Here is a 14,323-nt window from a genome sequence, read left to right on the forward strand (position 1 = left end):
TACAGGAAAAGTTTTCAAACCATGATCCATCAGCCTCTGGTGATTTTGAGAATATCTGCTGGTAGTTCAAAAGTGTTATCTAGTCCTTGATGCTCAATTCTGTGCCTTCCTCAGACTGCTAAATTACTTTTGAATAATTTTCAACTATGTGATTCTAACTTCTCCAGGAAAAAAAAATAAAAAAAAAAAAAATCACTATAGTTGCTGCTGAGATAACATGACAGATGGGAGATTGGAATCTGTGTGAGTACAAGTGGCAGGCACTAAATTTCACAAGTTATGCTGTGTATGAATCTGAGAATACCTGAGTTATACTGCTTGTTCCTTTCCCCTGATGACCAATGAAGAATTTATTATTAACAGTATAAGAGAAGAATCCACAATAAGAAAAATCCTAGTCTTTCTTTATAGTATACTTTGTGTATTAAGAGCTTTGCAGCAATGTTTATATCTAACATATATATAAATGAATACTGCTCTTCCAGGAACTCAAATCCACATGTTTTTCCAATTAGTCCTGACATCTCCTCAAGTTTAGTAGCATGTAAACAGAGAGTTCCTTAAGGAATATGACACATTCTGTTGCATTCCAGTTAAGAACACATTCAAAATGGGCAATATTCACTCATAGATACCACTATAGGATTTTGAAAAGAGGTTTTTATAAGTTTACATGAGGGAAAGAAAAAAAAATACAAAAAAACCTACCAAAACCAACAAAAAAAACCAATACAAACAAAAACCCTAGAAAAACCTTGTCTTCCTAAGCATGACTTTGAATACATTCTGGGTTCACAGATATATATTTAATATGGTAAAGAACACTGTATTTAAATTTAACATTTACCCATTCATAATCAGCCCAACAGGATCATGATTATACAAAGGATTATAATCAACTTGATAAATTAAAAAAGCTTTTAACTGCAGTTCTGAAGATTCAGTTGACCTAAGAACTTGATAGTCTTTGGCATTCCACAGATTTCAGTAACACAGTAACACATTTTCAGGTTAAATAATCATTTCTCTACTGCTCCAGTTATATTCAACTATGTCAGTAAATCATGCTAAAGCACAAAGATCTTCTAACCAAACAAAAAGAAAAAAGAAAAAAACTGAAATCCAGTAAAAAAGTAGTAAAAAAAAAAGAGGCTGGTTTAAAGAGAAATAAAGTCTTTAAAGAGAAATAAAATCCTAATTTTAAAATCAGAATTCCTGCTTGAACAAAGCTTGAAACAACGGAGATGCAACAGGACATTTTCTGCACACCAGGAAGTACTATAGGAAAAGCAGGATCACATTCTAGCCAAAGAGCAGCTGAGATACCCAAAATCCGGGTGAGGTAATACTGCAATTAGAGCCCCCATCAGACTGACACCTAAACATGTCTCTAAACAGCCACAGCTGACACTGCTCAGGGCTTTCAAAGCAACCCTGCAACATACACAGATATCATAGGAGACATTTTAAAGCTACAGAATTAATTCCCTGCAGGTCATCAGGATTAATGCTATAAATTCTCACACAATTCCCAATATATGACAACCTGGGTGGTCTACAGCACCTTTCCCTGGCACTGACCCACACTTGGGGTTGGCACCACTCCCTAAGCCCCTCACCATTCCTCTCATCCAACTATTTATGGATTGCCAAAGGCAACACAGAACATGATATAGCCTGATGTGGCTCACAGTTAAAATCATATTTAGCCAATGATCATGATTAACTTTTAATCATCTTTACAAAAACATTTTACATACTGGAAAACTACCATGTACCTCCTTAATCTTCTCTTTCTTTTCCCTCAGAAGGAACAAAAAGCAAAATTGTTTCATTTATTTACAATTATTGGGCTCTTTTCTAAACTCTATTCAATTTGTCTAAATTTTTCTGAAATTGTGCTACACTAATTTCAACCAAATCTTTCTCATGAAGAACAGAAAGAAATAATTATATCTTCTCATTAAAGTCACATGACTACATCACTAGGTCGGAATTTGCCTTTAATAGGATTGAATCACTGATATCTATTCAGTTCCTCATCCATTATAACCCCCAAGAGCCTATCCTCTGGCAATAGTGCTGGAGGAATTATTTCTCAATTTTTAGTTTGTCTGATTCTTATTTGCTAGAGTCCTTTGTGCTTGCCTTGACTGAACACTATTGTACTTCAGATTTTTCCACTAATCTATCAAGATTAGTTACTGCTCTTTGAATGTGCTTGAAACTACTACTAGATAGTTGAAACAAACAATTATAACATTCATGCTCCATATTAGATCCCTGAAGCCATTAAAGAAAATAATGGACAAAACTATACCCAGCAGAGACCATAGTGTACCTCTAACATATACTTTTGGATTAAGTACGTATACTGACAACTATTTTCTGAAGGCATCTTTCTAATAGCTGCACACTTAAAGATAATCATCAGCTTTTCAATGTGGCTTCAGGCACTTTCTCTAGATTTCAGGGCACATAATCTTGACTATATTAAATACACCTTCTAGAAATCCAGCTTACTGTTCCAGTGCTGCAATGCCAGGAGGGTCCTAGGCACTTTTAAACAAGTTTTTAAAAGTTAGTTGCTATAGAAAAATGAGTTCTCACCACTAAGAATAGGTTTAAGAAAAAGTGGCACTGAGGCAATTTTATTTATTATCCCCACTAACTGCACTGTTTTCACACTGAGGAGTGGTTTTGGGCACATTAACTTGTTTCTTTTACGTGAATCTAACGAGGCAGATGAATGCATCTAAAGGACTCTAATAATGGAGGATCAGTACAACAGAGATGAACAGAGCTAGTTCAACCCCCCTCTGAAATATACAGATTGATACAAGCCTTTTTGCCAGCCTCAATTATTTCTCTGCTTCTAAGGGACCACATTCCCTGCCAATGCAGAGACAGCCACAGAAAACCCAAACAGCTGACAAGAAAAACATGTTTTAAAAGTCTCGGTAAAATCTTTATTCTCCCAAGAAAGCTCCCAGCTTTCTCTAGTCTGTCCAAAGACAAACACCCACAGTTTCAAAGCATACAGCCATCCTGCTAGAGAGCAACTATTTAAATACTGTGCTATTCTAAGCATTTGGCAGGAGTATTTCTCTCTAATAAGCCTGTCCTGTAAATGAAGATGAAATTTCTTATTTTTAAGCTCTTCCATCCCTTTCCAAAAACCACATTGTCTCAACAATTAATGAGTAAATGAATAAATGTACAGACCCTTTTGTCAAGACTTCAGGCTGAACTCTTGGTGAAAACCAGACAGTTGTATTCGGTTTTATACTTTCTTTAAATACCTTCTTGTGACACTCCAAAGCATTAGCCTAATTAGGTCATCCTTTTGATTCTTAGTTAGGTGATTTGATATTCAAAATGGGCCACACACTAGAGTCAGCAATTTTGAAAGTAAAATTATTTACTTTGGAATCTGTATTTCGATTACAGGTTTTCTTTTCAATGTAAATCATGGCCAAATGGCATTTCAAGCACAGCTAAAACAGCTTACATAGGTGGGGACACCACTATACCAGGTCTCAACCAGCTCCTTACAGGTACTTAATTTTTCACTGTTCATCATGTAAAATGGTAATTGTGGTCCCACCTATCATCAATACATGGCTAAGAGCCTCTAGTAAAATAGCTTATGTTTTCCTTAGAACATACTTCTTTGTGTTCTTACTTCAGAGGTAGTATAACCTATCTGTATCACAATGGTCAAAATTATTCTAGTACATGTCGCTCATGCATTCTTGATTAATTGGTTCATTCAGCCTCATGTAATAGAAAATAGTGGATTTAACATATTTTTACAGTATAGCCTTTATATATGCAACACGGAGATCATGATCAGACTGCTTTACCAAGGTCCTTCATGAAAAGCAAGACCTCTTATAATTTGTTACAATTTTTAAGAAATTGTACTATTTTCCTAACAGAATTCATCACAACCAAACTGAAGTCCCCTGAACTCAACAATGCTAATCAAGTGAACAGGCAGAAGGGAATTTCCTTATTAAGTACTCTATTAGCTTAGATGGAAAAAGCTCAGCTATTTAACCCTTTTCAAAATCCTTAGAAGGAAAAACAGTTACTATATAATCTTCTCAATGTTCAGCAAATCAAATATTCTTAACGCATTTTAGCCTTACAAAGAAATACTGACAAAAAGCCTGTAAAACTGATTTTACACTTATTCTGCCTCACTTCACTTCACGTGATCATAATTCCTCTTTCAGATATGGATATAGTGTAACACTAAGGAAAAACTATCTCTCTCATTTCTGCCATTGCACAGACTGCAGCTGTTTTACCAAATCATTTAAAGTAGCACACACAAAGGGCTGTACACAGTAATAACAAGGACTTCTGAGTTGCTGAAACATTGCACAGGCCATCAAAGTTACATCAAACAGGAATTAAATGTTTGTAATGCAAGGAAGAAAAACACAGAAAATCAAGATACTGCCCTAACACAACTCAAAACTCTATTAAAAACGATACTCACAAAGACAAAATAATAAACTCCCAAACTGAAGCACGAAGTGTGCATACGAGACATACTTTTCCCTACAGTTGTGAAGACTACTGTAGCTGCAGGAAGCCACTGAAGCCAAAGACCATAGCAATGCTTTGTTATTTAGGAGACTATGAAGCTGAATGGACATCCAATTAAAATTCAGAGCAGGAAGCTGGGAAATAAAACCGTTCTCCAGGTCAACAGGAGTATCTGATGTTTATTAAGAAACTGTCTTGCCAGAGAACCAACGCAGGAAGAAATATCTTGCAACAGTACAAATATGCTAGCATTCAGACTCTACAGAAAAGGTGTGGCCTTGCTCCCACTGCCACCAAAAAGTAGGAATGGAGAAAAGGACATGAATAAAATATCTTTGAACAGTAGTAATTCCATTACATTAACTTAAAATCACTGTACAAACTGAAATTTTCTCCAAATTCCTTTTTTAAATGAGGAATATTATTCAATACCTACTTAAATTAGTTTCATCTTCAATTTAATGCTTTCTGTCAGATATCACCCACCCAACTAGTACTTTCTATAGCTGGAGATTTCTTTTTATTTAGTGTTACCATTCCCTCACAATCAGTTATATATGGATATGCCATTAAGTCAGCAATGCAACCATAATCATTTCTCTATGAAGACATCAGGACTTTTCACTCCTCACTTTTCCATCACGTTAGAAACGCACACATGAATACATTCAACTTTTGAAGTGCAAAGAAATACATGATAAAGCTTTTAGAGGATCAAGATGACCATCTGAGGTTCAATTCCTGCATTACTGTGCACGAGCTGTAAGAGCAGCAGTAAATGATCAGATTGAAATAAAATTAGATTTAAAATTACCCTATTACCTAACTTATTCTGCTGGTCAGCAACACAGTCAGTGAAAAACAAATGGCTAACACAATAAAATGTGCGTAATTCATAGTTTTAATATGCAAGTACATATTTTGAATTATGAATATGTACTTCATGTCCTACCTGGCATGACAACAGATTGCTGAGTGGCTGAGTCTGTACTTATGGAAAGGCGACCACCTTTGGCCAATCTATCACAGAAGAGAGTGATATTCTTCTTCAGTCTGCTAGTATCTTTGGGCATGCATAACTCACTGCTGAGAGTCAGGGCCTGTTCCTTAGAGCTCTTTGACAAACAAGTTCTTAACAAGTAAGAAATTGAAGCATCCACAGTTTCTTCCCAGCCCTGAATTAAAGAAAAAGAAATCAAATCAAATCAGGTGAAATGCAATATGTTATAGCATATTAAAAATAAAGCAACAAATCAAGGACTAAGAATTTTCAAATGATACTGATACATAAAATAACATGGGGGGTTAGTGTCACGAACATGCAGTTCTTCAGCTTGTACAAGCAAAAAACTAAAACCCAAACTTGTTCCAATATTGAAATATAATTTCAGTAATAGCAACATATGGACAGTATGTGACAAAAAAGTTAAATTCAGTAGTTGTATTAATAACTGAAAACCTGATGTAAATACAAACATACTATGTAGTATATAACATGCTGAAGAAACGTCAAGGCCAGGAAAAAAAAGTTATCCAATTATACATTCTTTGGGATTACAGTCTAAGATTCTAAAAATACGCCAATACTGCAGAAAACCATAACTGCAACCCAAAGGAGCAGATATTCAGTATCAATTTATCAGGCCAATCAACTTTAAGTTATGACACCTACAGCAGGTGTGTCAGTGCTCTGATGAAAGAGACAGATTTCTAACAGGCTGATGTCAAGCTGTCATAAACATTTGAGAAGACTAGTTTAGTAATCAGTTCACTTAAAACAAGCAGCTACCTATGGAAAAGCTTTCAGGAGGAAAAACTATATTTAGTGTCATATTCAGTGTACCCATTTCCCAAAAATAAAGTGTTCACATCTACAAACAACACTCAGTAAAAACAAGTAAATTTCTTTTCATGAGGCACCTTGAAAAGCACCTTTAAAAGTTAGTTTCAATATGTTAATCTGGACTATGGTTTTTCGTGACACGAACAAATCAAAGACATTCCTTCAAGTAAGAATTGTGGATAGCAGAGCTCTTACTATTTGTGACAAGGTTATTAGGTTAATGAATAAAATCTAACATATGACATATATCTCATTTATAAAATATGCAATGGAGAATTGACTCTTCTTGATGCATTCTGTAATCTTAATTTACACCCTGTGATGAGACCATGTGATTACTCCAAAGAGTAATATAATTAATGAATATGCAGGATGGTAACAAACCCTGCTCATCTCTTTTCACTACAAATCTTACAGAGCTTGGACAAAGTTAGCAATTAATACAAAGGTTTTTGTGGTCTGCTAACTTCAATACTCATGGCATCTCTAAGTATTCAGCTACCTGTAAGTAAATTTTTCATGTGTGCTGCCTACATGTATAGGGAAGTAACACGGCTTTTGTGAAGGCTGTGGTACTACTTTTGACACAGAGAAGCAAAGGCCACCTTTCCTGATCTTGTTACTTCTGAAGAACAGGTCCAGGACAGATACATACTAGCAGTCAAGCACCTCAGTGAGAACAGTCATATGAACTTCATCCTGGTCCAAACATACACTGTTCTTAAAAGTGTCCTGAAAATGTTCTTTATCTATACAAACATTTTACATTTTGCAGAGGAACCGGATCAACTAGTGGGGTTTTCTTAGTCAATGTTTGCCTTTCCAGACTTCAGAACAATGACAACGTCAACCTACTGTCTTATCTGGACTTTGCCCCGAAAAAACATGCAAGTTGAAAAAATCATGCCAGTCAATGAATGATGTGGTAGCTTAACGTTTTTCAAATATTCTAGAAAGAGACTATTGGAGTGTAATCCACCCACTGACCTGTGATGGTGACAGGAAAGAATCCATTCTGCAGCCAATTTAAAAAGGTTAATGAGCTGGTAAATGCTGTCTGCATTCCCACATACTGGGCAATGAAACATAATATGTACAAAGCATCAAAAAACAGTCAAGCCAGGCACTCCTAATTATATTACAAATCATGAAAAATAAGACAACATAAACAGAGGAATATTGAGTTTCACTAAAAGACAAAGAAACATGTGATTAACTGGTGTCAGTGTACAGTAGCGGAGAGGCTGGCCAATATATCCCTCCAAGTAAGTTATAAAAATTCAGGCAAAAGGAACATTTAAATAAGGAGACTGAAATACAAGCTAACGAAAGTCAGGAAATTAAAAGTAGCTAGTATTCTGTCCTTGGCTCACACAGGTATGTTTTACTTTGTACCACAGCTTAAACATTTACTAGCCCTTGTTCTTGTATTTGATTTCCATGTAAAACTGGTTTCTCAGTAGACCATAAAACTATCTTCTCCAATTCAAGGACTGTTGACGTAGTAAGTCCAGTCAAATCCAAAGTAGCCTTGATGCTTAGTGAAAGAGGATACAAATCTACCTCAACATGAAAAAAAAAATGTTGATGGAAATCTGCTGAGGTGATTTTACACAACTAAGAATTAATGGCTACAAATAAGACCGCATTTGTCAGCATTTTTAATTGGTGCAAGGGGAGAAATAAAGAACAATAAAAATTCTTCACTCCTCATACATTAAAAAGTTGAAAGATGTTTGAAAATGGAAGTGTTCTAGTCTAAAGCCCACACTGAAAACTGGTTCTACAGCCAGAGCTGAAATAGTCACTAATGGCTTTCAGTGTAGTATTCTGTGCAGTTAAGGTCTGAAAGGAAGACCTTCAACAGTAATCTGTCATCTTATGACCAGCAAGCAGAGACACAACTCCCACAACAAACGTGAGTCAAAACTCATGGAAAGAGGTATTATTAACTCATGTAAATTCTTTATATTGACTGTATCACCTGAAATAGGTATGAAAAACAATCATTTAACTTTTTCACTGGGAAAGGCTTGGCTTCCTATTTCACATGTATACACTTAATTTTCTCTTGTAGGTAATAGGTAGAGATTGGCACTTTCTTTTCACCAAATCATATACACTGCAGGAGTCTGAAGACCAAATGTAGCTTTGTGGTTCTGGCAGGACTAAGACTGCTCTAGTGCACATCACTTCCATTTATATTATCATTAAACATCCTCAGGTGTCATGATGTATCTGAACATGATAGTGTTAATACCTTCACAGTGTCACCTTGGCATAAGGTTTAGTCTACAGTATCTAATTTTTAGGAATCTTTTCAGGTTTTGCCTTTTGCTGAACAAGAAGAAACCTCCAAAATTATGCTCCCTGCAGGGTAAACGGCTAACCTAATATTATTCTAAAATACCAGGCAATAAAACTGAAGGCCCATCCAGAATGTGAGATCTCACGCTGCAGATAATTCATCAGGTTGTAGAAAGGGCTCTGATCCTGTGAGACAATATGCAGGTGGAGAACATGGTTATCAGTGAGGTTTGGGGGCAGGCTCTATTAGAAGGGACAGGACTCTAGCCTGCTGCTTGGCTGCAGACTCAACTGCCCCTGAAGTTTAGCTGGTCAATAGACAAGGTCAACTAGACTGACACAAAAACAGGATCTGAGAGAGGGATTTCATTAGGGTTGTTAAGATGCACAGGATGTGTATATATAGGGAGAAGCATGAAGTAGGCTGTTGTCAAATTTGATAGGTTCTTAACATATTTGTACTGTATAACTAGCTCAAACATTTTCTTCAGTTTTTAGATTCCCCTTGCCTCCACCAACAGCATCACTCATAAGTCACTGGAAGTTAAGATAAAGTACTGGTTAAGCTAAGTTGCTCCTACTGAGGTTTAGTCAAAAGCCTAACTGCTTGGCACATAAGTTTATCATGGTTGATTTCCATTGCAAACACATACAAAAGTACCAAGTGCAGTATCTAAAGACACTAAAGTGACACCACTTGGAAAACAATGAAAATCTGACAGTTCCTGCTGCAAACACCATGCCGGAATTTCTGTCAAATATAATGGTTTTACCTCATGTTTCCCCTCAAAACAGGGGTGAGCTGCTTCCAACACAGTCAAGATCTAGAGAGACTCAAGTAGATAGTACTACACATTTTGTTACATCACTTGGAACAACAGCAACATAAAATTTAGGATATTTTACGCAGAAGTTTTACCACATGCACCTCCTATGAAAATAAACAGCACTTGATTCTGTTTAACTTAAAATAGTCAACAAGTTTTACCAAATTTTAAGTTGTACTTGAGCAGATAATGAATAAATTGAAAGCCTTCCTTTCTCCATATCGTTCAGTATTAAACTTTATTAAATTTCTTTCTGAAACATTGCAGGTTTTGACACACAAGCCACTGATTCAACTGTAGATGAACACACAGCTAGAGACCCATGCCAAGTTTCATCTGATAGACTGATTAGACTAATCATTGAAAAACATTCAAAGTCATGTTTTTCAACAATACACCACAGGGCTGCTTAAACATATAAAGGGTGGATAAAACTCAGGTAAAGAATTTTAAAAGTATTACCAAGCTGTCTGAAATTATGACACCACTAATATAAAATAGGTTTTACCTGGACCAGATTATAGCAACTATTCATACAGCTATGTAGCTTTGTAGAAACAACCTGAAAAGTACTTTTTTATTTAAATTCCTATTCTGAAAAGTTAAAATTTATCATTACATTGAGTATGCATATTTACAAATTACACTTGCTAGAGCAATCATTGTGAGCTACAACGTCTTGTAAGAAAAATCTAACACATGCAAATAGTAGATCTTTCAGATCATTTTGAGGCTTTAAAAAGAACACACCCACAAGCAGAGAAGAGATGCAACTGAGAGACAGGAGTATTGGGATGTGCTGAGAATGAATGCTTAGATTTTATGACACAGCAATTCTTTTCCTTTAGTACTCTGCAATTGTCATAAATTCTCATAATGCATTAGAGCTTAAATCCTACAAAGGCTCTGAACACAAAACGCTCAAAGGACATGCAGACCATGGCATGCAAACTCAACAGGCGGGGGGTTGAAAGTTTGAAAATTGAACTAGTTTATTATAGTGCACCATAATACGAGTAAAAATATAATTTATGTTCATAATTTTAACCAGATGACACCAATTACTTTTCCTCAATTTTAATACAGATAACCATAGACACTCAATTTTGCAAGCTATTAGTCCTCCAATGTTTTTCTTCTCTGGATAGAAGAGATGAGCAAAGGGTTCTCTTTGAATGTAAACAGTAGTTCACTTTGTGATGCTTAATTTAAGAAAAGTATGTAATAGGTCCGTAGAATTAACTATTGTACCACTCAAACTGATGGAAACATCCTTGTTGTAGGAAAGGAAAACAAAAGAAAGTAAATGTGTAAATGCCAGTTCCACAAAAGACATCATTTAGCTTGGAGATGACACCTACATAGTTTGAAAAGATACAGTTGAGTAAATGGTTTAGACAAAAGAAAGACACATTGTCCTAAATGTCGAAAGAACCATATGGGGAAATGCTTCAAGAACCACAGAAACAGAACTTAGTTTTGACTGCAGTTGAGAGGTGAATGTTGTCTCCTGAAAGTTTGCTTACACGAAATACACAAACAGGACTGGAAGTTACTGAAATCTTTGCCACACTTTTGACTCCGGTTTAAGAGCTTCAGAAGTGTTTGCCCTAAAATCTAACAACCCAGACTTTCAGTACCAACTCCATTCTTACACTATGTAACAGAAAAGCAACAGCTTCCCAGTGAATGCTTGCTAGTGATATAAGCCCCCTAGGACAGATTATTATCACTATTTATAAATGCTTAGAAGTTCTCAAAACTGTTTCTCCCTTTTGCTTTAATTAAATCACAGAACCATAGAATCGTTAAGGTTGGAAGGGACCTTAAAGCTCATCAAGTTTGAACCCCTTGCCATGAGCAGGGAACCCTACCACTAGACCAGGTTGCACAAAACCTTGTCCAACCTGGCCTTAAAAACCTCCAGGGATGGGGCATCAACAACCTCCCTGGGCAACCCATTCCAGTTTCTCACTACCCTGACAGTGAAGAATTTCTTCCTAATATCTAACCTAAATCTCCCCTCTCTCAGTTTAAAACCATCACCCCTTGTCCTATCACTGCCCCCTCCAGTGAAAAGCCCCTCCCTAGCTTTCCTGTAGCCTCTTCAGGTACTGGAAGACCACTATAAGGTATCCCCGGAGACTTCTCTTCTCTACACTGAACAGCCTCAACTTTCTCACCATAGCAGATGTGCTCCAGGCCTTTGATCATTTTAATGGCCCCCAAATAGATACTTCAATCCACATTTAGAATATTTTGCACATTCCTAAAATGCAAGAATATTGACTCCTATTCAAGACCAGAATCTAGAGGTACAATAGCAGCTCTGAGCAACCACTGCCATCAGCTGAGCTCCATCCTAACAACATCATCTGTTGCACTGCATCTAGAACACCTCAACTCACCATGCTATGAATTTTTTTTTTTTTCCTGCATAAAAATGCCCAGTAAGCTACATCAATACAGGGTAACAATTTGGTTTCTTGTCCAAATAATCTGAAAACATATAGAAGAATCTGCTCAAGTAAATGAAAAAATGTAAAAATATCTCTTACACCTCATTGAAAGGTAGACAGTCACAGATGGACAGTTCATGCCAGAAGGATTACAAGTCTTCTGTACTTATTAAGAAAAAAATCCTAACAATTCTCTGAAAAGAACCTTCTCTAAATAGGCATAAAACCTATGGAGGCATCTTTCAAATTCCATTACTTCATTGCCGCTCAAGAAACAAGTAATTTTGGTCACAGAAAGCTTCTATTTCTAATTTAGTTTATAAAACGCAAGATGAGAGTACAATTTCACTCAAACACTGACTACAGTTATCGGAGTTTTAAATCAACAACAACAAAAAAACCACTATAAAAAATGTAACATGCAGATAACAGCAAAACAAGGGAAATAATTCACAGAAGATTACAGAAATATATATATAGTGATGCTTGGTGATAAATCTCTTCATAAGTTTAAAGCACAATAAAAACCTTTCACACACATTTAAAGCACATTTAAAACCTTTCACATAAGATGTCTTAGACAGGAAACTGCATCATCTTTGTGAGAGGATTAGATTAAAATAAATTATAGTACTACTTAGGGCATACTTTCTCCAAGCTGGAAGTAACCAGGCCAAGCTTTCTGGATGGGCAAAGTACGCTCTACAGGGAGCAGATCTGGAGACATGAGCAGAAATAAGTGGCTCCTGTAAAAGCTCAGATACATCGTAGGGCTGAGGACATTCCAGGGAAAGGATGGGGTGGACAGTACGGAAGGATGGAGGCAGAAGTGATTGTCAGGAGGTAAGTTTGAGCATAACTGGTTCATGGAATTAACAGAACTCTGGCAATTGTGGAAAACGTAGAGATCTACAAGTTAATATTATTTGTATTAAGTGTAAATCAAACATTCTAATAGCACATTAGACAAACCTGAACGAGATTGTTCCCAAGTTGTGCACATGAGCTAGACAAATACTGGATTCTCTCTTTAAAAGTCTGTATTTACTTTGAAAGCCTTTATCATTATTAATATTATTCCTAAAGCAACAGCTATTTTCCAAGTTGCTTATGAAGTAATTTCTCCTGGAGTGACAGCCAAGATAGTTGTGAAAGAATTCAAATGCAATGTGAAACATACTGCAAAAACTACACAAAATTGGTGCAAGCCAAGTTTTTACAGCTGTTAACTCAGGAATTTGTCTGGCTCTACCTTATTTCTCAATTTTTAGTCAGAATAATTATTTCATTAGTTGTCAAAAATGCTAGAATACTTTGAAGCTCACTTTCTGAATTACAACCTTGGCATTTATGCTTATCCAAATCACCAAAGAGGTTTCTGTATCTCAGGCTAATTCCTTTTGTATCTATGCTAATTTACAACACCAGCCTTGTATGTCTCAATACTTTGCTTTTAGAGCGATTTAAAAAATCACCTTATTGTTACACACGCAAACTGGTAATCAAGTGCTACTGAATGGGTAGTCTCCAACACAGGCACAGGCTATTGACAAATTCTGCTTGGATTTCACTGTGCTACCAGTCATCCTAACCCACATTCTTTAAGTGTATTCCATATTTATAACTGACTGATTTGTCCCAAAAAGGAGATAACAGCTACAGCAGCCTTGAAGATGGCATGCAACATTTGCCTGTTGTGCCAGAAATGGAGAGACAAACTTTCTTTGTGAGTGAAAAATGACTACTAGAAACGATCTAAGGCATCTAGGAGACCTTTTGAACAGATTTTAAATTAAGATGCTCAGCTTCTTCCATTTTGATTGACTATCTATACAGTACTCAGACAAAAAACGCAATAAAATATTGATGAAGTGTTTAATATATTAAACTTCAAACAGTCTAAAAAGCCTAATTCTTTAAGATTAACATGACTTGAAGAGTTATCCTTGTAACAATACCAAAAGCTTTCTTTCAACACAGTGCATTAAAAACGCCAGTCACAGCTTATTCTAGAATCTTCTACAATTGACTTTGAAACAACACACCAAAACCAAAAACCCTCACATACATGTAAGTAACAAAAAACTACCACTGGAATACTTAAAAAGCTAAGAAATGGCAAAACCCTACACATCAGTGGAATTCAAGTCTGATGAAAATCCCGGCAAATTACTTAAATAAATTACAAATCTGTTAAGTAAATAAGAGGGGCATTTGAAGTGAGCACACAATAGAAAAAGCACCAGCTGAAATTCTTATACTAATCCTTCTCTCTCTAATTGTATCTTCCTTTAAATCCACGTATTCCTAGAATCATTGAATTGTTT

General features: G+C 36.0%; 1 protein-coding gene across 5 annotated transcripts in view; it reads right to left on the reverse strand.

Annotated features, from left to right (window-relative positions):
• The window catches only part of BBS9 (Bardet-Biedl syndrome 9), a 289,453-nt gene that overhangs the window by 133,002 nt on the left and 142,128 nt on the right, over positions 1–14,323 (reverse strand). For 4 of the 5 annotated variants that reach the window (XM_051611618.1, XM_051611619.1, XM_051611617.1 and 1 more), the window contains one exon: positions 5,513–5,735. The exons of the other annotated variant lie outside the window; for it this stretch is intronic. In XM_051611618.1, the coding sequence (XP_051467578.1) occupies positions 5,513–5,735 (223 nt within the window). The remainder of the gene's footprint in view (positions 1–5,512; positions 5,736–14,323) is intronic. 5 annotated transcript variants of the gene reach the window in all.

The sequence above is a fragment of the Apus apus genome, chromosome 2 (genome assembly GCF_020740795.1).
Source record: "Apus apus isolate bApuApu2 chromosome 2, bApuApu2.pri.cur, whole genome shotgun sequence".
NCBI classification, from domain to species: domain Eukaryota; kingdom Metazoa; phylum Chordata; class Aves; order Apodiformes; family Apodidae; genus Apus; species Apus apus.